This window comes from Anabrus simplex, chromosome 2 (assembly GCF_040414725.1).
Source record: "Anabrus simplex isolate iqAnaSimp1 chromosome 2, ASM4041472v1, whole genome shotgun sequence".
Lineage (NCBI taxonomy): Eukaryota > Metazoa > Arthropoda > Insecta > Orthoptera > Tettigoniidae > Anabrus > Anabrus simplex.
The window spans coordinates 424506837-424534581 of NC_090266.1; the positions used below are offsets into that span (position 1 = coordinate 424506837).

General features: G+C 37.8%; 1 protein-coding gene across 1 annotated transcript in view; it reads left to right on the forward strand.

Moving 5' to 3' along the window:
* Window positions 1–27745, forward strand: part of LOC136863567 (atrial natriuretic peptide receptor 1) — a 614185-nt gene that overhangs the window by 331465 nt on the left and 254975 nt on the right. Inside the window, exons 5-8 of the mRNA XM_067139947.2 lie at window positions 14061–14180; window positions 16254–16363; window positions 19529–19717; window positions 27590–27725. Of these exons, the coding sequence (XP_066996048.1) occupies window positions 14061–14180; window positions 16254–16363; window positions 19529–19717; window positions 27590–27725 (555 nt within the window). The remainder of the gene's footprint in view (window positions 1–14060; window positions 14181–16253; window positions 16364–19528; window positions 19718–27589; window positions 27726–27745) is intronic.

The following is a 27745-nucleotide window of genomic DNA, read 5'->3' on the forward strand; positions in this document are numbered from 1 at the left end:
AGTCAGGTTGTGAGTTTCACAAATGGGAAAAGTCCTCTCAGATTTAATTACTGCGTTGATGGGGTGAACGTTCCTGATGGGGATCACTGTAGTACCTAGATGTTAAGATAAAGAAAGATCTTCATTGGGATAATCACATAAGTGTGATTGTAAATAAAGGGTTTATATCTCTGCTCATGGTTATGAGGGCATTTAGGGGCTGTTCTAGGGATGTAAAGGAGAGGACATACAAGTCTCTGATAAGACCCCAACTAGAGTATGGTTCCAGCGTATGGGACCCTCACCAAGACTACTTGATTCAAGAACTGGAAAAATCCTAAGAAAAACAGCTAGGTTTGTTCTGCGTGATTTCCGACAAAAGAGTAGCGTTAGAAAAATGTTGCAAAGTTTGGGCTGGGAAGACTTGGGAGATAGGAGACGAGCTGCACGACTAAGTGGTATGTTTCGAGCTGTCAGTGGAGAGATGACGTGGAATGACATTAGTAGACGAATAAGTTTCAGTGGTGTCTTTAAAAGTATCATAACGCATTTTGGGGCAAGGGGAAACAAAGTTGAATTATTTTCGGAAAATCCATTTAAGGGGTGAAAAGAATTGAGAAAGCGGATGAATTTTTAAAATGAGTACTGGTATATCTACAGTATATGTCAAAAACTTAACTTGGTATTTAGACAGTCATTTAAAAATACAGGAACATATTTTTTGTTTTCGGAAAACGTACTTAACGGAGGTTAAAGGAAGTGAAAAAGGAGTTGACTTATTTTTTGTGAGAATACTTATGTTTCAAGAACTGAATATGTTACAGACGTGAAAATTAGTGATTGTAATCTCCTTTAAAAAAGAAACATGTATTTTTTTGTTTTCGTAAAATCCTCTTAAGGGGGGAGGTTTAAATATTGAAGTATTTTTATGGGGATACTTAAATCTCAAAAACTTGGGAGTAAGGAGACGAGATTCTGGACTTTGTGGTATTTTTCGACCTGTCATTGAAGAGATAGCGTGGAATGACATAGGTAGACGAGTAAGCTTGAGCGGAGCTTTTAAAAGTAGAAAATGTATTTTGGAATTCAAGAGCACAAATTCGGGAAAATATTCAATAATAGGGCGAGGGGTACAGGATTGGAATAAATTATCAAGGGAAAGGCTCGATAGATTTCCACGTGCATGAAAACTTTAAAAAAGGCTAAGTAAACAGCTGATAGGGAATGTGCCACTTGGACTACAGATTAAAATGCAGATCACTGATGACTTTTTATTGATATGGGACACCTCCGTTACTCTAACACCTTATGAACAATCACTTGGAAAATTCTCTAAATCTCTCTCGTCGGCGGTTGCAGGGTAAGCTTCGGCCTAGGAGTGGCCACGGCTGGTCCTTGGTCCGTCAGTTCTGCACTGCGACCGACCAACCGAACAGAGGACCACTACACTACACCTCTGCATTCAGGAGAGGGAGAGGAGCATGTCCCCTTCACCACCCACTAAGGCGAATGCTGGGACAGTTCCTAGTGTAGGCCACGGCCGCCAAACCCCTCACATTCTCCACACGTCTCTATCACCACCACAAATCTCCTGGCCTGAAAGGCGGCGTCACTGTAAATGAGGTCCGCCTCCCTCTTCAAGAGAGAAATAAAAACTATTTAGTAGCAGTATTAAATTTCTCAATGTATGTTATGGTACCTAATCTTTAAGAACATTCCGCGTTTAATGTTGTCCTAATCTGACTTGTCTTTTTCTTAGATTGATAGTGAACAAAATATTTTAAGGAACACGTGCCCTTGTCCGGTGGGGCTTGCAGAATCTTAGCTGCGGTTCTGCTCTATATAAACAAAGAAAACGCTTTCTCCAAGGCAGACACATCACAAGATCAAGTTCCACAAGGGTTATAAAAGAAAATTATTTTAAAGGGGAAGAAATTAGAAATGAGAAAAGTTTAAACTATCCTGTGTCACCGTCTGTTTTAAAGGGGGATGACTTAATTAACATTCTGGCCCCTTTACTTTGAACATTAGAAATTGAAAATAGAACTGAAGTTGAGCTTGAATGCAAAAATATATTTTTTCTTTTTTTTCGTGTGGCTATTTCTAGCCGATTGCAGCCCTTGTAAGGCAGACCCTCCGATGAGGGTGGGCGGCATCTGCCATGTGTAGGTAACTGTGTGTTATTGTGGTGGAGGATAGTGTTATGTGTGGTGTGTGAGTTGCAGGGATGTTGGGGACAGCACAAGCACCCAGCCCCCGGGCCAATGGAATTAACCAATTAAGGTTAAAATCCCCGACCCGGCCGGGAATCGAACCTGGGACCCTCTGAACCGAAGGTCAGTACGCTGACCATTCAGCCAACGAGTCGGACAAAAATATAATTATTTGTTAGGATCTGTAGAGGGATCATTATTTACAGAAGAATGTGTACATGTACTAATGGAATACTTGAAAGACAAGCTACAGATTGTATCAATGAGAACTTAGTTTTCAGACTTTTATGTGAGCTTGAACAGCCATATTTTGAAAAGAATGTGTGTATTAATGATAATATTGCTCTAAAAATTCTGTAATTGCTTGCAGACATGCAGAATATCCAGAATGGTACCAGGAAGCACAAACTCGAGCAAGATTGAAGACAGAAGAGAAAGTTTTGATAGCCTTGTTGACAGATCCGCAAAATGTAGGAGTTGGCCTTAGAAATATAAACTACGGAAAGCTGGGTGGACTCAGGATATCTTATTCATAAGTTAGAAGTAACAGACATGAAAGTAGCAAGAATGATTGCTGGTACAAACAGGTAGGAACAATGGCAGGAGGGTACTCGGAATGAGGAGATAAAGGCTAATTTAGGAATGAACTCGATGGATGAAGCTGTACGCATAAACCGGCTTCGGTGGTGGGGTCATGTGAGGCGAATGGAGGAGGATAGGTTACCTAGGAGAATAATGGACTCTGCTATGAAGGGTAAGAGAAGTAGAGGTAGACCAAAACGACGATGGTTAGACTCGGTTTCTAACGATTTAAAGATAAGAGGTATAGAACTAAATGAGGCCACAACACTAGTTGCAAATCGAGGATTGTGGCGACGTTTAGTAAATTCACAGAGGCTTGCAGACTGAACGCTGAAAGGCATAACAGTCTATAATGATAATGTATGTATGTATGTATGTATGTAAGGAGATGGAACCAGATGCTATTCCAAACAATGAATAAAAAGAACCAAACAATGCTAAAGTGATTCGACTTGCTTTAATCATTCATAAATCACAACAATGCATGCCTTTGTGGTAGCCCAGGTACCATTGTCGTTAACCATGAAATATCTGACAGGACATTCGAAAGAGAGTACCGATTTCCTGTTAATGTAAGCCAGAAGTAGATAATGAGTCGATTTTTTCCGACGACGTTAATACCGGTACTGCAAATTCTTGTTGAGGGCGTGGGCTCCCACGATGACACTTCTGGCCTGACAACTGAATGAAAAATATGAACAGTATTGCAATATGAACGCAACAAAAACAACAAAGATTGTGGAAAATAATAATAATAATAATAATAATAATAATGATAACAATAATAATAATAACTTTCTTTAGCATAATTCCGTAACGTGTCGTTTGATTTTATTAGTAAATACACTGTTTAGATGTGATGGTGCATACCACATCCCCACACTGCATTTATTACAGCATATTATTATTATTATTATTATTATTATTATTATTATTATTATTATTATTATTATTATTATTATTATTATTATTATTATTATTATTATATTGAAGTATTAAGGTACGAATACTAGAAGCTGGAAGGTCTCCATGTTAGATATTAGTAATTTGTTTTGTAAGGCAGTTGGAGAAACACACAGCTATTTCCAGGTTTGGAAAAGCATGCAAGGGAAACTTTACAGAGAGGCCAGCACAAGCTTCAAAATATCTAGAAGGAGTGGGGATGAAAAAGTCTATATACGCGCTTAGAGGACGCAAGCCAAGCGAACAATTTTACGAGGGACGATTACTGTGAACAGTTTTACGGACACAATTTATAGAGGAGTTTATTGTGAATATCATCCACTATATCTTTTAACTCTGGCCATTAACGAGTGTACGATTGAGTGTTGACGATTGGAGCAGTGATGTAGTTTACTTGCTAAGACTTATACAACTTTTGTGCTAAGGTACTGATCTGGTTGTAACTAGTTGTAACTAGTTGTAACTAGTTGTAACTAGTTGTAACTATCCGTAATCTGTAGACCGGTTTCAGGGCGAAAGTGTCTCTAAAACCAAGTGTTGGTGTTAGTGAAAAGAGGTACAGTATCAAAGTGATATACCATGTGCTGATGATGAGTGCGTTGTGTATGCATGGTAATAACTGGTAATCGGGCTCACTACAAATTGTAGCGCAGTCCTCGCTCTCGTTTCCTACTGTTTTATTCTAGAAGTAGTACGCAGGGAGTCTTCCAACAGTTATCAGAATATAGATAGTTTATTTTGAATTAGTGGAGAAGTTATTGAAGAACCTAGGTTTAGTTTTTACTTGCTCATTCGTTTTCAGGGGATTAGGTAAGGCCCTATCAGCAGAGTACAAGTTTTGCAGCTCTATGAACATGACCTGAGTGGAATCTTTTATGTTCTACCATTATTATTATTATTATTATTATTATTATTATTATTATTATTATTATTATTATTATTATTATTATTATTATTATTATTATTATTATTATTATTATTATTATTATTATTATTGCTCTTGTTATTACTATTGTAAATTGAGAGGTCTTATGGTGACCTCTGCCACCCATTTCCTTGCACTTTCCGAAAATTAAAAATTATTATTAAAAAATTAATAATTTGATCATTGTAAGTTTCTTAATGTTACAATTAATGTCTAAGCTTGTATCGATAGCTTTCGTCTTTCCGTTCCAGTTTCCCGCGTGGGAAACGAACAACAGACAAGATCTGGCGTAGTATTCTTATAGAAGTTACTACACCCAACAACCCAAGTTTTTGTTACCGTTCCACCATCTTCTAGTGTCTGCATATCCAGGAATTAATGACCAAACTTGCCAACAGAGTGGTGCGTACGGTTCCTACAGTACACCTCACAAAAGAATGACACATAGGACTTTAGCTACCAAACAAAACCCTTCCTAAGAGACCAATTATAGCATTCCATCCAAGTATGACTGTAATTCTAGAAAGCTGTAACTGATAAATCCAGTATGAAAGGCAAACGTGTCAGAAATACATTCATTGGTCTGTTTGGTGTCACATTGGGCATTGGCGCTAATGCTCGTGGGTCTGTCAAATTGATTGCATTGGTTATTTGATGATTCATATTTAATATCCTATGCAGTTGATGCATTCACGAGGGTGCAGATGAGGATGAAGTTGACAAGTTTTATGAAGAACTAAGTGACATCATAGTCAGGGTCAACAGCAAGAATGGGATAGTGCTCATGGGCAATTTCTGTGCGAGATTTGGAAATAGAACTGAACGATACGAACAAGTGATGGGTAAATATGGGGCGAATATGGTAGCTAATAGGAATGGTAACATTTGATGGACTTCTATTCTGGTATGGGATTAGCAGCTACGAACCATAAGGCTGCATATGGGACGGTAGGGGCACCAGAACCGTTATAGACTATATAGTAACCGACTTTGAATTCAGCAAATCTCTTAAGGCGCATTTAGACGGGCAACAAATGTCCGCCTAACTTGAGAAATATGTACTTTAAACTTGCCTTAATATTTCCCGGCAAAACTGGCCAAGGAAGATTGCGGAAGATTGCTTGGAAATGTAGAGCAACTGAATGAATGGACAAGAAGATACGTAGACGAGCAAGAAATCCTCGCTAAGATGCCTGGCCGTTCGCTGCATGGATATCGCAGTTGCAACAGCGCCATCTATATATAATAACATGTCCTGACTGACTGACTGACTGACTGACGGATTCATCATCGCCGAGCCAAAACTACTGGACATAAAGAAATAACATTTTGGGGATACATTTATACTAGAGTGTAGGTGCTCACTAAGGGAGGATTTTTGGATATTCCGTCGTTAACGGGGGTGAAAAGAGGGCTGAACTGTTTAAATGAGTATATTTTTATCTCAAAAATTTAAAAGTTTACAGACGTAAAATTTGGTAAATGGAATCACATTTAAAAATAAAGAAACAGGTATTTTTTGTTTTCGGAAAATCCCATTAAGCCAAAACTACTGGACATAAAGAAATAACATTTTGGTGATACATTTATACTAGAGTGTACTGTATATCTGCAGTATATCTCAGAAACGTAACATGTTACGGACGTGAAAACTGGTATTTGGAATCTTCTTTAAACGTAAAGAAACATAGATAAATTGTTTCGCGAAAATCCACATAAGGGGATCTGAAAATGGGGTGAATTTTTTAAAATGTACATCTCAGTAGATCTCAAAAACTTAACATGTTGCCGACGTGAAAATTCGTATTTTTAATCTCTTTAAAAGTAGAGAAACACGTACTTTTTGTTTTCGAAAAAAAACACTTAAGGGGGTATTAAAGACTGAAAAGCGGGTTGAATTATTTTTATTAGAATACCGGTACTGATATCTCAAATCCGAACATGTTACAGACATAAAAATTGGTATTTGGAGTATCCTTTAAAAATAAGTACGAATTTATTGTTTGCGAAAAATCCACATAAGAGGGGAGGTGCAACTTTTGAAAAATTAATTTAATTCTTTGTCTGAGAGTACTTATTTCTCCAAAATTAAATATGTTGCAGAAGTTAAAGTTGGGATTTGGAAACTCATTTAAAAATAAAGAAACACGTATTCTTTCGTTTTCGAAAAATCCACTTAAGGGGGCTGAAAAAATTTAAAAGTAATTGAATTATTTGTATGAGGATACTTACATATAAAAAACTAAAGATGTTACAGACGTGAAAATTGGTATCTGGAATCTCATTTAAAAAGAAAGAAACACTTATTCTTCTGTTTTCGGGAAATCGACTGGGGGGGGGATAAATAAAGAAGGAGTTAAATATTTTGTTTATGAGGAACTTATATCTCAAACGCTGAAGATATTACAGACGTGAAAGTTGGTATTTTTAATCTGTTTTAAAAATAGAGAAACACGTACGTTTAGTTTTCGTATAAACCACATAAGTGGGGTATAAAGGACTGAAAAGGGAATAGAATTCTTTTTATTAGGATACTTATATCTCAAAATCTGAAGATGTTACAGACGTGAAAACTGGTATTTGGAATCTCCTTTAAAAATAAAGAAATATGTATTTTTTTGGAAAATCCAATTAAGGGACTGAAAAATATGAAAAAGCGGGTGAATTTTAAAAATAAGTACCGGTATATCAACGCTATACGTCAAAAGCTTAACATGTTACAGAGAAGAAACTTGATATTTGGAATCTTCTTTAAAAATGAGTACCGGTATATCAACGCTATACGTCAAAAGCTTAACATGTTACAGAGAAGAAACTTGGTATTTGGAATCTTCTTAAAAAATAAAGAAATATGTATTTTTTGAAAAATCCAATTAAGGGGCTGAAAAATTGAAAAAGCGGGTGAATTTTAAAAATGAGTACCGGTATATCAACGCTGTACGTCAAAAGCTTAACATGTTACAGACAAGAAACTTGGTATTTGGAGAGTCCTTTAAAATACAGGAACATGTATTTTTTGCTTTCGGAAAAGTCACCTAACGGGGGTGAAAAGAAGTGAAAAACAGTTCAATTATTTTTATGAGGATACTTATATCCCAAAACCTGAAGATATTACAGACGTGAAAATTGGTATTTGGAATCTTCTTTAAATATAAAGGAACGTGTATTTTCTGTTTTCTTAAAATCCACTTAGGTGGGGTGGGTTTGGGAGTAGGGGAAGGACTGATAAAGGAGCTGAATTCTTTTTATAGGGCTACTTAAATCTTAAAAACTAAAGATGTTACAAACGTTGAAATACGTTTTGGAATCGCCTTTAAAAGTATACTACTTCGTTTTTTGACTTGAAAGATGACTCTTTGTCACATGTACAGTTCTGTTTCGCATGGTCACCTTAGCCGCAAAAGGCAATACCACAAACGTGGTTTACAAAGAGTTCTTGTGGTAAATGAAACTAAATTTTTCGATGACTTTTTATACATTAGAGGTTTTCAGATAATGTCTTAGTACAGTACCAAGGAACGATTTTTGTTGATATGTTCGTATTTAGATAAAAGACATTGGATACGAATTTATGTCGTGAAATAAGACTTGACAATTAACTGTTTGAAAACTTTACTGCATGGTTATAAAGTCCAAATGCCAGATGTTTGTAGAGAAACCAGGAACTCTCTTGTTCACAACCTCCACTGCCACTTTTCTTCTTGGCCGACAACTTCATTTTTTCACGTCTACCACATGACCTTAAACCTTTACGTTTCGAAAGCGCACCATCTATCGAAACACTAAACTTACTTGCGGTTTCAGACCATTCGTCATTTTTAAATTTCGGTCTCGGTACTTGTCAAATGATATGTCCCACAGCTCAGTATGTAACGTTATAGTATAGGTAAAGTCGATTAATTTATCTTTACTTCTTCTTCTTCATCTTCTTTATCTGTTTACCCTCCAGGGTCGGGTTTTCCCTCGGACTCAGCAAAGGTTCCCACCCCTACCGCCTCAAGGGCAGTGTCCTGGAGCTTCAGACTCTGGGTCCGGTGATACAAAAGGGGAGGATGACCAGTACCTCACCCAGGTGGCCTCACCTGCTATGCCGAACAGGGATCTTGCGGGGATGTGAAGATTGGAAGGGATAGACAAGGAAGAGGGAAGGAAGCGCCCGTGGCCTTAAGTTAGGTACCATCCCTGCATTTGCCTGGAGGAGAAGTGGGAAACCACGGAAAACCACTTCGAGGATGGCTGAGGTGGGAATCGCCGATTTGTTTACATTACTATTTCTTACCCTACTAACTAATCCTATTCAGTATGTCTAGTGTCTCTCTTTTCGTACATTTCTCCCTCCAAGTTTGCAGTTGTATATCCTTAACCCTCCTTATAACAATCTTCCAGTGTTCTCCAGTGTTCATCCCACAAGCACCATAATCCCAGACCTTCCATAATCCTTTTTAATTGATTAGCCCAGGATTCACTATACCTACTTGCAATCTGATATTGGAAAGCTTCTTTCAACAGTAAACCACCTTCCCCTCTCCTTAATCGTCACCAATATCTCAGTACCTATGTATGTATGTATGTACGTATGTATGTATGTATGTATGTATGTATGTATGTATGTATGTATGTATGTATGTATGTATGTATGTATGTATGTATGTATTGTACCTTACCCTGTCGTTTATGCCTTGGCCTAGCTCAGCGGAGAGGCTGCGTGCATCGCCCGGTAGAATAGTGGGTGCAAAATCTAACTAAAATTTACTTAAACAAAATAGGACAGGTATAAGTCTACATATCTTAATTATATGAGAAGTCGTATATTTAGATGATTGAACAAAATTTTAATAAGCTACTTAGCATGAGAGAAAATACGCCAATATAATATACACAGGTTTACAGGTATTTACAATGAACATCAATCGACGTCACGAAATGTGAGCCGGAATATGGGTTAAGGACCCAAAATAAAGTGTCGTAAGTGGTGAATTATCGGGTGGATCGCGTGTTTGCGCGGAGTTTAATCAGATGAATTTATCTACGGTATGGCTTAAAGCCTTGAGAAAATGTAAACACTGAAATGATGATACACAATAATAAGACTCGCATTGTCACGCCCAACTATTTACATACAAATATTCCTAACATGTCGGCAAACACATAAAATACACGCAATCTCGGGACTGACATCCCTAACCCCAAAAAACACTGATTCTACAATCTCGGAAGCGGCCCGAATGCAAATGAAGAGGGAAAAACCTCCGAACAATAATACAAGCCGTGCTGTCACACAACTTAAATCAACGTTGTACACACAAACATGATATGACAAAAACAAAAATAAATTCACTCAACCCTGAAATACACAGGTAAATACACTCTTGAATTCATATGGTATGACATTCCGCTGCACTCCTGGGATGTCAATATATGGGTCACGCCCACGTGGCGAGATTTGGGAACCTCAAGGCAAAGACCAACAGGTGGGCGAGCGAAATAAATGAGCCAACGAAAGTGAAAAGTTTAAGAGTTCACAGACCTCCCCTCACTCAAGGTACAATGTAACGGGACTACGCTTCGCACCGCACCACCCACAGACAACTTTCCAACCTGCAGTTCGCACAAAAACCAGCCTTCTTGGCTGACAAAATATACCAGCTTCAGCTGCTAGCACGCTGGGAAGCAAATACATAAAAAGCCTTCCTCGCTATCTATATCACTTGCGGCATAATTAAGCCATCTCACGGCTCCTCTATATCACTTATAAAGATGTTAGCTCTAGTGGCTAACACGAACATTTCACTACAGGCTTTTCATCTCACAGTACGCAGGTTCGTAACTCGGGCTACTACCAGCCTCTCAAATGGTTGTCTCGCAACTCAAACATATCTCATTCAGTGGCGATACTAAGGACTTCAGGCGAATCCCGGCTTTTTAAATATATCCTCAATGCATTCACTTCTTAACCTCGGCCACTGTTTGATCTGTCACTTAATTACTCTTACATAACTTATCTCATTACGACGGTGGTAAATAATAAGGACCCGCTGGCTTGGCTCCAAGCTGTAATTCATGCAGCATGCTCATCCTAGCCTTAACTACACAGTAATCCAGCCATTATCCTCGCACAACATATGAGGTTCTGTTACCTCCGATTATGTAAATGATCATAACATCAGTAGACTTGCACTACAGGAAAAAGTGTCACATAAATACAATAAAACAACGCATAACTATTAAACTACTATTCCCTCAAACCATTCTGATCAAAGCTATTAAATGCACTCGCAAATGGTCAGCCCCAGGTGTAAATGAATTTAAATTGAACATAATATGCATAAGGTATATAAATTACTGAAAGGAAAATGAATATTTGCAATATTAACATTTAATTGAAACAGGACACAATTCGAGCTTAAATTATGTATCATACTTAGAAGTGTAGATCAACTCATCTGATATCCACCATCATCGCTTCCGGCTCCCAGTCGGGACCATGGTTGGCTTAGGCCCTCATGACACCGTGGACGTCAAGACTGGAACACTAGGCTTCGATCCTCTGGACTGGCTTCTGCTTAGTCATCGTATTCTTTCTTGAGCTTAGTTTTGTTCTGGAAATGGTGGCTGCAAACACCAATACTCCTCTTTATATTTGCCTTGTACGAATATCGCACGGTGCTATAACCTGGGCGAGATCAATTTGCTAAATCTCCTACTTCCGAATTAGTTCGTCAAAAGTAGTGCCCACTTGGATTAGATAACCGGTCACGGACAAGTTTATAAAGTAGATAGATAGATAGATATTTATTATTTTTCTCCAAACCTACAGTATACAAATACGCATTTGATCTGATAAATGAGAAAAATAACAATGTCCAGCCCATAGCCAGATTTAAACAACGATGATACGAACAACACAAGTTTATAAAGGCATTAAACTTAGCGGGAACCACACTAAAATTTCTGCGTACTCGATATTTTCAATACAGCTCGAACTAGCAATCACTGCTCGGATGAGCTATCCTTAGTTTGATACTGAGATTATTATTCAGAGTCAATACTCGTATTACAAGTTACATGTTCGTAGTTTAAGTTCAAATACTCATTTCAATTTGATACACGAAGGGCACGCGGCCTCGAAGTCTAGCATCGGAACGTACGGCACACTTAGAATAATACACTGTCCGAATAAGAAAATAATTACGGCGCGACTGCGCGGACGAGACTAAGAGAATGACCGGCTCTCGTATATGTATAAGTTGTGGCCGCGGCCGTTACCCTCGGGGAAGCACCAGACTCTGTACAGGTCGCCTCTGTGAAGTGACAGTTCGTCTGCAACGGCTGTTTGAAGTCGAACCGCAAAATATCAGCTCTTCTTGGATAATACCGTAGTGACAAAACATCGTTACCATAAATCATATGTACACATAATATAGCCCGATATAGGTTACAATTAGCTTTTTGGAATAAATAGCTATGACAAGCCTGGATCACTCGTGTTTCTCTACGTGGAGTTGGCACTCTATGCTCCACGTGACAAATTTCAAAGTGCTCTCTCGCGCTCATTCCCTGGTTTCTCTCTCTAGTCAGTTGGTTTGGAATACTTTGAACTCCACGTTCGTTGATATACCGGGGTCTTCTCAAGTACTCACACGGTCAATATATTAGCTCTGCGTGGACGACTCCTTCTACATCACGGAGTTCAGGTTCCGCTTAGCGCTATATTTGAAATATCCAGGCGGTTGAAATGATGAATAAATAACTATGCTGATTAATAATATGTTGATATACTGGACCGTGAACATGTGATACGCTTCAGTATGTATGTATGTATGTATGGATGATAATAACAATAATAATAATAATAATAATAATACTAATAATAATAATAATAATAATAATAATGTTATTTGCTTTACGTCCCACTAACTACTTTTACGGTCTTCGGAGACGCCGAGGTGGCGGAATTTAGTCCCGCAAGAGTTCTTTTACTTGCCAGTAAGTCAACCGACACGAGGCTGTCGTATTTGAGCACCTTCAAATACCACCGGACTGAGCCAGGATCGAACCTGCCAAGTTGGGTTTAGAAGGCCAGCGCCTTAACCGTCTGAGCCACTCAGCCCGGCAATGTATGTATGTATGTATGTATGTATGTATGTATGTATGTATGTATGTATGTATGTATGTATGTATGTATGTATGTATGTATGTATGTATGTATGTATGTATGTATGTATGTATGTATGTAGTTGGTCTAGAGTGATATTCAGTCACAATTACATGCTTATTTAGGACTTCATTGATATGAGACATTACGTACTGTTGATAGAGGTGTTTGTGAAATTCAGTCTTGTAAAAATAAGCCTAACTTTTAAGTCGATAACTTATTTGAGTAAGGAGGATATGTTAGCATTCTACATATACATTACTTATTTCATGCTATCATTTAATAGGAGGATTAAGTACTAGGCAGAAAATACCAAAAAGTTCTCTCATGACGATAAATTTGTTGTCGGGCATGACGTCCTGTATCTGCAAATTTATTTCCAAAGGAATTTGCAGCCTAGGTTTGAGAGTTATACAGTACATGTGTTGAGTGTTTCCTGTTTGAAAAAATGCTGTGATAGCGGTCCGCACTCGTAGTATTACATTTACGTATCATAACGAATTTCCTTAAATACTTATAATTAACTTACATTTGTTCACGTTTTCATGTTGTCTTTTTGTTTATCACTGTCTTTTGAATTCAACTAAAATTAATGTCTCCATTGTAGGCCACTATGTATATTATACGATAAAATGTAGCCATGAGCAGAATATTAGTAGCAATATATGTTTATTAATATGTCTGTGTTATAAGAGTGCCACACACTTAATCGAAATAGCACTGTTGTGTGCGGTAAATAAATACATTTATGAACTTTCATGGCTTTGAGATGTCATTTTTATTCTGCGTTTATCAGTTACCAATTACTTATCGTTGTCTGTTACCAGTTTGCTTTTCAATTGCTAACTTATTATCCGAAGTTTGAGGCAAAGTAGTTTCCAATCAACGAACACTACTGCTCAGGTTATGTATATTCAATATTTTAGAGTGAGAATGATAACTTGCTTTCAGAATTGTTTGCAAATCTTCCTTACTATTGAATCACCAAAGATACTCTCTTGCAGCGAACGTGTTACCTTTCATTTGTAAGTCCTTATGTATGATAATTTCTTTGAATTTTCTATTCTCAGAAACCTATTGACCTTAAGCAATTGGCTTTGTTTGATAAGGAATTCAAATTGTACGCGATTTTGATGAACATGCAAGTGGTAATTTTGAAGCTAGTGAAGTATGTAAATATATTTTGTTAAATTTCCAACACTGATAACTGTTTACTACTGGAACAATTGCTTTTATGATTCAGGGAAGAATTTGGAGCATGGGTTACGGAGAGCAGATCTGATTCGTTTTGTGAAAGAACTGGACGGGAATGACGAGGGACCACTGGAACATTATCTTCAAGATGCAAGTATGTACGCCAGAGGTAAGTGAAACATGTTCTTATTTCCTAAAGTATTATCAACACTGAAGTTTATGTTATTACCTCCATAAATCTGGATTAACAGAAATAGTACATTCATAGAAAAACTGTTTTCCTTCACTTTTAGTGAAATTGAGGGTTATTTTGTTATAAATTTAAGCCGTTCTTTAGTAAGACTTACTTCCTAATGCTATTGGCAGTATGAAATACTTGCTTTTGACGTCTGTTCCTTATATTTGGTTTGGCGTTCTTTCCAAACAAGGAAATGTGACTTACAGCCATGAAACAGTTATATGAGTATATTGACCCGTAATTGAGCTGCTGTTTTGTCTCGTACCTTATCAAAGTTTGCTGTGTTAAGAATATTTTGAAAATATTTAAAGGTTTAAAGAGTGAATAGGAACAACGTTTCTGTGTGATCATTGTTTATTTTTTTATACACACACATATATATATGGAATACTAAGGTATATATTCCAAAACCTGTCAAACATTCCCAAGTACCCTTCACTGAAATATGATGTGATTACTGCTGGAAACTTGATACTTAGTGCATTATACAGTAAGATCTTTCGATATGGGTCCGAATATGTTCAATGTAGTGAATGAATCATGCCTTCTCCTTTACCGTGTTATTTGTAGCTCTGTGGAAGCAGAAATGATGTATTTGATATTCATACGAAAACGGTGTATTATAAATAGCTTATGCGAATAGTTTCTCTGTGAAAGGACATTTCTTAACAGGAATTAGTTGACTTTATTTTTCAATCTTGAAATTCGTATGTATTTCGTAGCACTATTATCACTTTTCTAAATGGTGGGACAGTAAAACACATTGGTGTTTTGGTAATGTAGGGATAATTGTCATTTTCAGTTATGTTCAAGTAATGGTAGTAGTGAATTTCGGTCAGAAGTTTGAAACACATTATACATGCCCGTAATTAACTGATGGTTTCATTATCTTTGTCCTAACAAATGGCCAAGCTAAGGCAGTCAAATAAGGATCATGCTACGAGGAGACTGAAGTAGCGGTACGTACCCCTTGAATAGTCGTGGGAAGAATGCGATTTCAATCGTACAGTACAAATTCAGTATCAACATAGGAGTAGTGATGCTTCATAGTATACTTTGAGGTATATGAGCGCGCAACTGTTGGAGGTATATAACTTTACATTACTGGATCAAGGATTTAGATATTTTCACAAAAATGGAGACAGATGCATGCGATGCTCCTGTATCTTCCAGGAAATAACATATTAGGGTAGAAATTAAGGAACTAACATATGGTAATGCGAGTTTAGTAAAAATGATTCACGAGACAGAATTTATAGGGAAAATTAATGTGTTGTTAGCAATTTCATATTGCAGATGGATAGAAAAGCAATATATATTTTTGAGAAGGAAAGCTCGTGTACTTTCTTATCACAGGCAGGAATCCCTCTTATTTTGTAACTCCTTGCTTTAAACTGAATTAAGAGACATGAGCGCAATTTGTTCACCTTTTTGTTTGAGGGGGAGTGTAGCTAGAAGAAGATGCATTGTAGTGAATATTTTTGTTTCATACTTGGAGTAGGAAATCGGGAGTGTTGCGTAATCCATACTGACCTAGCGACCTTCGTACAAAGTACTCTCCACAATATGACGAAATACCGTCGAGAACAGCATACCCGAGTGTAGGTCACTTCCACTGGTGAACTACTGTATTTAATGTTAAAGAGCTATATGCCACTGTTAATTTTAGAGCTCGGTTTACAATTCAAAAAAGTCCTTCGGTCATTTGTCAAGTTTTTTGTAAAACGGTAATATATAATAATATTGCTCGTATATTCCTAATATTTAATCAGTTTAGGCGTTCTGAGACTCAGTTTAATACATTTTTCTTCCAATCATTTCGATGGAGTAATGAAATAAAAATTTATCCTAAAAAAGTTTAGCAATTATATTTCTTTGTATATCTCTACGATTACAAAAATGTTTTAAGACTCTGAAAAATACCTGTGTGATGGTAAAGGTGACGTGATGAGAGTTATATCTGTACACTGAGAGAGGAACCAATATATTGTTCTCATGTTACAGTTGTAATTTTGAGTGTCCGTGGCACTTTGGTGAGGAAGTTCATGCTAGCTGCCCATTCCTTAGGTATGACAAAAGGAGATTGGGTGTTCCTGGATGTTGAAATATTCCCGGTATGTACCAAATATTACTTATATTCTAAAAATGCTACAGTAGTTGCATGCGTATTGGATTTAGTTGTCTTTTAGAAATATGTAATTTATTTTACGCAAATAATTTTAAGGAAGTGGAACTGAAACAACTTGACTTATTTCTACTTTTAAAATGTGAATCGCCTAGTACTGGCAAAAAGTTCAATCAAATTAATTTCTTGCACAAGGTTAAATTAATTAAATGAATACGTATATATACTTACGTGACCTGACGAATAACTATCTTTGAATTTCGTATTTAGTATCATTACTTAATTTGTGAAATGAAAATAGAAGATTGTTCGATTATCTATAGTTTAGGTACTTCAAATGACATAGAAGGTATACTGTCAGTCCAGAGTTTTCGATCATCTTAGTATACAAGGTTAAACATAAAATAAATTGTCTTGGAGGCTATAGAAATAATGGCATATAGTATGCTAAATACTATGAGCATTACTATTTGGAAAACAGTGAATAAAACGTAACTTTGTTTAGATTTTTGCTTCCTCCAGTCGAATGAACTCTCGGAATTCGGAATAGTGAGTTCTGATATCTATTTCTTGTTTCGACACTTTGTACTCACTAGTTTCTCTATTTTATGACCTCTCAGTTGAACTATCTCATAGAATTCGATGTGCTTAAGCTCGCTAGGGCATATTTTACAACTCCTCTTGTGTTTCTTTGTTATTTACATAATTTCTATACATAGGGAACTATGTTTAGGGTAATTGTCCTGTTGTAGGACAAATCGAAGACCAACAAATTTCTTCCCAGAACGAACGGCGTGTCTGTGAAGTAGCCTACTGAATGATAAAGTTTCTTTGTTAGCAGTCAATTTGCCTTTACAAGGTTACCAAATTTATCAGCTCCAGAAATATTCCTAAACCATCCATGCATATCTGTGTGAACTACACCTTGACTATCCATTCGCTTTCCACGACATCGAAAAATATGAACCCTCGGATGCTCCCTGAACCCCTTAAATTTTGATGCATCTGTGTATAGAACCGTGGGTCATAGTTCAGAGCCCAAGCTGTTATGCTTTTGTGCCCAATGGAGTCTGTTTTATTCTGCATAACTGAAAGTGGTTTCTTTACAGCTATTCGTCAATTTAAAATCCTTCATCATGAAGCCCATGCTGTACAGTTAAATATAAATCGGAGCCGCACGTATGTACCTGTAGTTCTTGACTAAGGTCTGGTGCAGTACGGTTCTCTTCGGTTTCCTGTAGACGACGGAGAATTTGCTTTACCTTTAGTATGCAACTTCAGACCTTTCAGAGCGAGGTGCACTCGTATTAGTCCTGGTTTATTTAAACCGTTGAAGTGTATACACAATATTAGACTGAACCACTCTAACTTTTGAAGATATTTTTTCTCGTCGAATAGCCCTCCTTGTGCAGGACCACAATAATAGCCCTATTTGGTTCGCGTCACACCGACCTGTTGTACTCAGGCTGCATGAAAATTAACCATCACAAAACTGAAACAAAAAGTCATGGCATATACGATGTATAATTTAAACAAACGCTCCTTGCATTTATAACTGTGATTGAAAGATTGAGGCAGATTTAAACACTGTTCCAGATTCATCTGTTCCAGTGCTGTTTTTATCTAACGGAGAACATGTAGTCTACTTTTAGTGGAAACTCAAATACGGGGGTTGGAACTTAAATAGTGGCAACACTGCTGTGGAGACGCTATGCAACGGAATCTAATATTGTCGCTAAAAGCGCACGGTGGTTACATACCTACCTTACCTCAGAGCAAATTGACTCGCCATTCCCACATCACCTGCGTGCGCACAAGCGAGAGAAACACAGTCACGTGTGAGCTAGCGGTCTAACGTAACGTTGTCACTATGTTTTCCAAACAGGAAAAACGGAGTTTTATCAAGATTGAATGTGCCAGATGTCGTACAGCACGACAGTGTCATCAAGGTCTTCAAGAGGCTTGCGGGGAATCTGCATTGTCTTACAGAACAGTAATAATAATAATCGTATGGCCTCAGCTACCGTGTGTAGGCATTTCAATTTGACGCCATCTGACTGTCTGCTCGTCAATTTCGACGTTCCGTTTTACTCTAGGCCCACTAGATGGCAGACCAACTAAACTGAAACTTTCTTGGGCGTCTGTGGCTGAGATTTTTAATGAATTTTGTCGGGTGAGCACCAAATGTGCCACCAGAGATCTTTTACATGCCGACATCGTACGACATGGAGTGTCGAATGGACTGTTTTCCGCCCTTCAAAAATCCGACTACCTCTGCCGGGTTTGAACCCGCTATCTTGGGATCCGGAGGCCGACACTCTACCACTGATCCACAGAGGCAGCTTTGCAGAACAGTGGCACGTTAGGTAAAAGCCTTCAACGATGGTCGGCAACTGTAGCGGACATTCATCGGGCAGGTCGTCTTACCAGCGTCAGAGAAGAAGTGCATGCTCTTGCCGCGTTACTGGACAGTGATCGAAACCAGACGATCCGTGAACTCAGAACTGTTGCAGAGATTCGACAGGCAGTAGACCGCTCCATTCGCACCATCAACAGAACAGGCTCTGCTAATGGTATACTACGAATTCCACATCGCTGGCAACGGGTTATACACAACGCTGGTGACTACATTGAAGGGCAGTAAAGGTTGCTAACATGTAACTCTTTTGTATCTGTTGTAAATAGTTGCCACTATTTAAGTTACAACCTTCGTACAAGATAAGGATACATTTTTCTTTTATTTATCTTTACGAGTTCGTTGGATGTCAGTCTGTGCAATATTAGCCCGTCCCTATTTATTTATGCATAATTTCATAATTATTTTAGTTGATCGAAAACTTTCGACTGGTAATGCAAATTAAGAGCCAGAGATCACTTAACAATCCCTCTAGTGCTCATTGACATCAATATTAGCACACAACGTACTTCTCCTTATGCTATGACGTTAAGCAAAATGTAAGACGATTGAATGTATCGTAGATACTATTATTAAAGCCACACATTGCTGTAATGGGAGGAAAAGTAATGAAAATATCCATGTTCAACAATGGAAAACTGAAAGAATATAAGAATAGTGAAGTAGGTACGAGTATAACTTTGAGTTTGAGGTAATAATATTATATTTGTAACAAAAATACCCTTTCTATTGCTTTAGGGCCCATATTGGGGTGATCATGATTGGAAAATGGAGGACAGCCATGATGATGTAGCTAGGCAAGCGTATGAAGCCCTCCTTCGTGTATCACTGCTGCAGCCCACCAGCGAAAAGTATAATGAATTTTCGAACAAAGTAAGACGACGAGCACATTTGTATTACGGCTATAACTTCATTGAAGGAGAAGAGGTTTGTATGGAGCAATTAACTAAATGTTGTGAGAGAAAACCACATTGTGTTATTTATGTTTCATTGACGTATTACAATGTCGCTCATGGTTCCTTGTTTAACCATGAATATGTCGGGTCCAGTGTTTGACAAAATCCCTGTACAATGAGAGTTAGATGAGCTATCTATTCAGGCCCCGCTTGTCGTGTCCTTTGTACTGCTCATTGGTCCTTAATTCGGGTGAAAGAGGCTGTTACAATTCCATTACAACGAGGGAAGATTTCTCCAGATACTAATTGCATACGAGTATTTAACACTTACAATGATTTACGAATATGCAATCAAACTTTGCCTTCCTTTCACCCCACCCCCTATTCATTGAAGATCTATATTCCACAGCTGGCCATTTCTTTTGACTATCTTTCCCATCCTGATGTGATGTGCGATTCCGGGTTTCCTTCAGTGTTGTTCTTGGTTACATTATCTTTGTGGGGATGGCTATCTCGGGCTCTATTTGGAGCTTTGACCTTAGTTACCGCGAATCGGGATATACGGTAATTTTTTTCCTATTTGTTTGATATATTTTCCATTATTTTGTTGTACGGATTGTCTTTCATAACCTCCAGTACTGATTCTATCTGTAGAGGTAGCACGCTTTGCACTTTCTACTGGACAGTCCTGGCTAGAATCATCTTTGACTTGCTGTCTTTGCACTGTCAGGTTAGCTTCCACTTGTTTTAGCTATTTCGAACTCTCCTCAAGAAATAGGCCATTGCACTGAAAATTCTACTATCTGCCGCAATTTTGCATTCGATTACATTATGATTGTTGTTGCCTTGCTCAATACAAATGCTGCACTGGTCTTCACTCTCTTTTGTTTCGTTGTCCTTCGTCGATGGCATGCCTGCTCTTCCACAGATTGTCTTTGGCTTCAAAATGGCACTGGAGTCTTGCTTCTAAGCTGTGATCTTTGTTTTAACGATATTTCCAATTAGGGCTCATAATTGTATAGAATATCACTCATAAGGTTTGCGAAATGCTAAAACACAGAGTGTATCACTTTCACTGGCTCTTTAATGCTAATATCATGAATCACTCCTGCACTTTGAGCTCATTTCACTCAGACTTTTAACAAACTAAAGATCCAATGCTATCTCTCTGCTCTGCATATGGAACTCTCTCTGAGTTTAATTTCAAAATGGTGCTGGCCTTCTCAACATGTGTTCATTGTGGATATCACTATAATGGGAGACAACTGGTAAAAACAAGCGCAATTGGAGTTGACAAAACAGTGACTGCAAGGGTGACTACGTTTCTAGAAAATATAACTCAGAGAATTAGAGTAGGCAAAGCTTTATCTGTTCCTGTCATAATTAAGAGGGGGATTGCTCAGGGCAGTATTATTGGACCTTTATGTTTTCTTATATATATCAATGATATGTGTAAAGAAGTTGAATCAGAGATAGGGCTTTTTGCAGATGATGTTATTCTGTACAGAGTAATGAATAAGTTACAAGATTGTGAGCAAATGCAAAATGACCTCAATAACGTTGGTAGATGGACAGTAGGCAATGGTATAGCGATAAATGGGGTAGAAAGTCAGGTTGTGAGTTTCACAAATAGGAAAAGTCCTCTCAGTTTTAATTACTGCGTTGATGGGGTGAAAGTTCCTTATGGGGGTCGCTGTAAGTATCTTGGTGTTAATATAAAGAAAGATCTTCATTGTGGTAATCACATAAATATGATTGTAAATAAAGGGTACAGATCTCTGCTCATGGTTTTGAGGGCATTTAGGGATTGTAGTAAGCATGTAAAGGAGAGGGCATATAAGTCTCTGGTAAGACACCAACTAGAGTATGGTTCCAGTGTATGGGAACCTTACAAGGATTACTTGATTCAAGAACTGGAAAAAATCCAAAGAAAAGCAGCTCGATTTGTTCTAGGTGATTTCCGACAAAAGAGTAGCGTTACAAAAATATTTCAGAGTTTATGCTTGGAAGACTTGGGAGATAGGAGGCGAGCTGATCGACTAAGTGGTATGTTCCGAGCTGTCAGCGGAGAGATGGCGTGGGAGGACATCACTAGACGAATAAGTTTGAGTGGTGTCTTTAAAAGTAGGAAACATCACAATATGAAGATAAAATTGGAATTCAAGAGGACAAATTGGGGCAAATAACCGTTTACAGGAAGGGGAGTCAGGGATTGGAATAACTTACCAAAGGAGATGTTCAATTTATTTCCAATTTCTTTGCAATCATTTAAGAAAAGGCTAGGAAGACAACAGATAGGGAATCTGCCACCTGGGCGACTGCCCTAAATACAGATCAGTAGTGATTGATTGATAATTTACTAAATTCATTGCAGATTTCATATTTTCATTCACTTAGTATATTTACTAAATGGTGAACTACCGTGTACACTTTCACTTGAAGCACTTCTCCGTAAAGTCCTGAAGAACCACTTTATTCGCGTAGCCAAACTCTCATGGTCAAACTAGCCTATAAGACCTGTCACATCTCACCTACATCAACAACGTCTAACTTTTAGTTACGTACTCCTTTTAGTTTATTTATACAGTATGAAATAAAACCTTATGATAACTCTCTCAACGAATCGGCTGAGTGTTCACTTAGGATAACGCGTGTAAAATTAATTCCACACTGAAAGCAGGACAGCAGGGAAGTGTATCGTATAATTATTTATGATAGAATAGAACGAAGAAATAGTAAAGGGAACCTGGGAAGAAAATATTATAATCCAACCCAACTGCTCGATATCTAGAGGATCTACTCGCGTATCATAGATAGGAGATCAAGATAGCAATTGAAAAAAAAGGATGGCTTTAGGTCTTATCGTTAAACACAGATTTAATCATCTTGCTGAGGACTGTGATAGAAAATACAGTAAGAAGGATCTTTCGGCACTTTTATAGATCTGAAATCAGTCTTCAGTATAGTACCTACCTGAGGAAATGTATGACCCTTGACAAGGCTTCTGTAGCACATAAGTCCTAAACTGGGGAATATAATACTAAGCCTAGGCAACGTAGGCATAGGGGCTGTCAGGTTTAATGGTCTAACTTTCAACTAATTTAAAATGGAAAAGTGTGTTAACCAAAGTGCTAGAATCAGTCCCCTCCTCATCCTATACTTCATGGATCAAATCATAAATCATTGCCAAGGTAGGACGAGAAAGTATAGTTGGAAATTAAAAAATAAGACCAGTGTGAATACAGTCACTAGTATCATCTTTTTCAGTCGCATTATACGAAAAGATCATTGCCGATGTAGAACAAGAAAGTATATTTGGAAATAACAAAATAAGACAGATGGAAGATTATTCAGTTCTGCGCTATGTGGATTGCTTCTTGCATTTCTTACCCACTGAGCTCTTCTACTTCGTTCACTCAACGATTTGGACACCTTTTTTCTGAACGTTTACCATTGATGATGCCTTGCATGACTAATCTTTCATGGTCACCACTTCTTCTGCAAATTATTGCAAGATTTCCTTCGACAGATGTTTTTTGATGTATAATAGTTTTCAAATTGTTACCTTACTTCGGTACTGCGCCCGTGGCATTATTAGTAATCATCCATATACCCATATATCAAAAGTAACTTTCTTTGTCTATGATGTGTTGTTCACGGCCCAGCTTTCTGAGCCATTAGTGCCTATGAGAAATATAAATTTTCTTATTAAGTTTAATTTATTGTTATGGGATATTGTCTAACTTTTCCAAATTCTAGTTAATCTGATGATTGTATATCGAAGGGTACTTATTCTTCGTTCGAAACGAAAATACGCTGATGATGTTAGTTTTTTTAGCAATAGTAAATATTACTTACAGAATACTATTTCCGAATGAGTATGGGCATTCCATGACATAAATTAACGTCAGCAAATGTAATCATGCATTTCACTAAATGAGATCCGGTAATGGAAGAAGAAGATCCTCGAACAGATTAAGCTGTTCAAGCTCTAAAGGTGATGATGATTGAAAACTGAACTCAGAAATTAGTCACAAAATTCAAAACGCAAAGAATATGTAGGCTACTACGTAAGTAATACAATAGGAGGTGATAGGGATTTAAAAGAAGCAGAAATGAGGGTCTATAAAACTTTCTTCCTGACAGTTACTGTATAGGTCATAAAGTTGTAGAATAAGCTGGAGATAGACGCAGAGCTACATGAATTGTGTATCTAAGAAAAAGTGTGAGAAAGTAAAAAGGAGACATACAGAGAAACATCAGTGTAAAAGGAGACTACATGAACCTAGAGACGTCCAGCAAAGTCATATTGATCAACATCAATTGATCACATCACCAGAATTATCAACAGAGAAAGATACGGGAGATTTTTCAAGCCCGACCGCAGACGAGCAGTAAGAGGGACGAGTTGGGTTAAAAGAAATCAGTGTGTTTATGGACTGGCGAAAAGAAATGAGGAATTTCAGACAAAATGAAAAGACTGGAAATGTAGAGATATAACTAAAGAGACCCAATTTCTAAATGGGATCAACACAACTTCAGAAACAAATCCTCGTAAGTACATTTATATTTCTTCTAAAATATAAATATTTCAAGTAAAGGGTGAAAACATCGTATGTCAAGTTGCTCAATGAGGAAACATTCGAAAACTGAATTATTCTGTCCTCCAGCGATCTGTTAGTAAATCATGTAAATCAGGCACACTTCATGGTCACCATTGGCCATTGATAATGATTAAACATTACAGTTTTAGTTGCCCGTAATAATGTGCATTCAATACATTAAAACAATTTTTTTGCTACTTGCTTTACGTCGCACCGACACAGACAGGTCTTATGGCGATGATGGGATAGGAAAGGTCTAGGACTGGAAAGGAAGCGATCGTGGCCTTAATTAAGGTACAGCCCCAGTATTTGCCCGGTGTGAAAATGGGAAACCACGGAAAACCATCTTCAGGGCTGCCGGCAGTGGGGTTCGAACGCACTGTCTCCCGGATGCAAGCTCGTAGCTGCGCGCCCCTAACCGCACGGTCAACTCGCCCGATATTAAAACAACTAATGAGAGATCAAGTTGTCAAAACACCTGTTACAGTCACCTAAACTTAATATTTTCAAATAGAAGTGCAATTATTTCCATTTTTCATGCAATATTAGTTACACTATAGTCTATAACAATGTACTGAAAGCCTCGCAACTCTTAATCGCGGATCTATAAAAACTTCATGTCCTGTAACAGACGTATTAACCAAACATCAATTTGTCATCAATAGACCTACTGAAAGAGCAAAATCTAAAGATAAACCGTTTCTTGCTTCTCCCGTAAAATTAGTTAAATCCGACACACGACGTTTTCATCCGTAGTTGTCGATAAAGGTGAAGAAAAATACGAGGAAGAAATAATTTCCAATTTCTTTGAAATCACTTAAGAAAAGGCTAGGAAAACAACAGATAGGGAATCTGCCACCTGGGCGACTGCCCTAAATGCAGATCAGTATTGATTGATTGATTGATTGATTGATTGATTGATTGATTGATTGATTGATTGATTGATTGATTGATTGATTGAAGGAACAAGAAGTAACTTGGAGATATACGTGACTATTGAAGTGAATCCAAGAAACCTACAGTTTCGTGTGGAATTTAAGCCACTGGTGTGTGAAATTTTAATTCGGAAATTTCACATTCATTGACAATAATTCGAGCCACGGTCGCTTTAGGGGGAAACTAGCGACGAAATCACTCATCTGTCACGCAGAGTGACACTGAGGAGATGCAGTTGCTGTTCAGTCCCTACATGAAACAGCAGCGATGATAGGACTACAAATATCATACAAGAACAAATACATCGAGAGTAAGCGCCCCGGGAAGGCCCCTTTCATGACCATCTATGACAAGATAGGAAAAGTCAAACGATTCCGGTATTGTGGCGAAGGGTCCATCCCAATGATAGAGATGGAACTTCCATCTTAGACAGGTGTGGCAAACTCAACGCAGCATACCAACTGTCGTAAAACCGTTACAATAAGAAGTGCTTTCCGAAAAACGCTAAAATATGCCATTACAAAACTGTTGTCAGTCCCCAGTTCTTATCTGCTGCTGACACCTTACTGATGAACAAGAAAAGCACCATGGAGGACCTGTAAAGAAATTGAAAGACGTATGTTCCGGAAAATGCATGGGCTAAGAGTGCTCCCGGATGGAACCTACCGACTGAAAGCAAACTCTTAACTGTACCAACGGTTGGAAACGGCTAGCACTAGCATGCGAAAAAGGCGGCTGAAGTTTTACGGACACCTTTCGAGAATGGACAACGGCAGGCTTAGGAAGAAGATCTTCTCACTCATCCAAAGCTACAAGACTGGAAACATGTGGCCCAATGAAGTAAAGAAGGACTAAGCTTCCGCTGGGATTTCTGATACTGATGTCTCAGACCGCCCTAAATTTTGTAAATTATTAGATTCGTGGTCTCCTCTACCAAAAGTTGTTAAACCACGCAAACCTCTTTCACAGGAAAGAAAGGAAAAAATAATAGCAGGACTCAACAGGTATTGGAAACGAAAGCGAGAATCCAAAAAGATATAGTCAGAAGAGCTCCCTAGTGGACTTAAATCACTAAGAATAAACATTAACATTACGGTATTTCTGCATGCATTGTAAGAATAGTTTATTTTGACATTATTTGTAGAAAGTTACTGGCACTGTGTGGTATACAAATAATAGGCCAGAAATACAATTTTCAGTGAGAGAAATAACATTTTTTGAAGATTCAGGGTGTAAAAATATGGAATGGAACTCAATGTAGCATAGATTCCAAGTGCGTACGGAAGTTTTCTAGGGAGATGTAAAGCCATACATAGTGTACTTCATTACTTAATTGCTACCTCTTTCGTACATGTTGATTAGTTACGGAAACCAAATCCGACTGATTTACCCACGTTCTTTTCACTCGTCATTTTTATACCCTAACTACCTAGATTATTGAGAAAATGGGAGAAATCCATCTTGTTTGACTTTTCCCAGTATCTTTCTCAACCCGGACACCAGAGTAACAAAATTATCAAGGAAAGACTTCCGTACACTCACTGTAAGTGACTGTTGATCACGATATCCCTAGACACTGGATAAAATTACAACTGCATTACCAGTGACCGAATATGTAATGGGAGCAATACAATGTGAATTATTGTCATTTGTGCTACCCAATTTCCCGGTTAAGAGTATTTTGTATTCTACATATTTTAAACATTTTTTTTGGATGCAATATGCCTCGTGTTACAGGCCACAGCAATATGTAGCTTCCACCGAAGTCTTACAATTAGTCTAATTTACGGCTGTGACAATATTGGAGCTACTAGGTTCTGGGTGGTAGTGTGTGTCTCAATGCTGTAAAGGCGTTGCTCATAGGATCAGTCTACAGCAGGAGCAGCACATCATGGCTCAAGGAGGAAAGCAATGGCAAACTATTTCACTCCTCATCTTGCCTATTACGCCTCAGTATGGCATCGTCACACATTATTGCGCTTTCCGTATAATCATCTTTGGTGATGCTATTCAATAATCCACACCGCCTCCGGACAAATGACTAAATATACGCTATGTACCACAGAAAAAAGAAATTCTGTGGGTATATTATTTGATGTGGAAGTCCAGTATCGTTTATTTTCTTTCTTGTCCACTTCCTTTTATAAGTTTCACTATTCTAGTTTGTAAGATAAGTTTATGAATATTTTTCACATATCTACACTGATAAAGAAGTGTAACAGAGGACCATGAGTCCTAACATCTCCAGTACGAATAAAGGCAAAAATAGTAAATAACATTGTAAGTGTCCATGCATAATAATTATCTACGATATAATTGTGGTATTGGCAGAAATCTTAATATGTCATGTTTTAATTTTACAGGTGAATTTCTTTGTTGGGGCCTTTTATGACGGAGTATATTTGTTAGGAATGGCTCTTAATGAAACCCTAACGGAAGGAGGGAACATAGAAGATGGTGCTTCCATCACGAGAAGGATGTGGAATAGAACATTCAATGGTGGGATATTGTATTTAAAT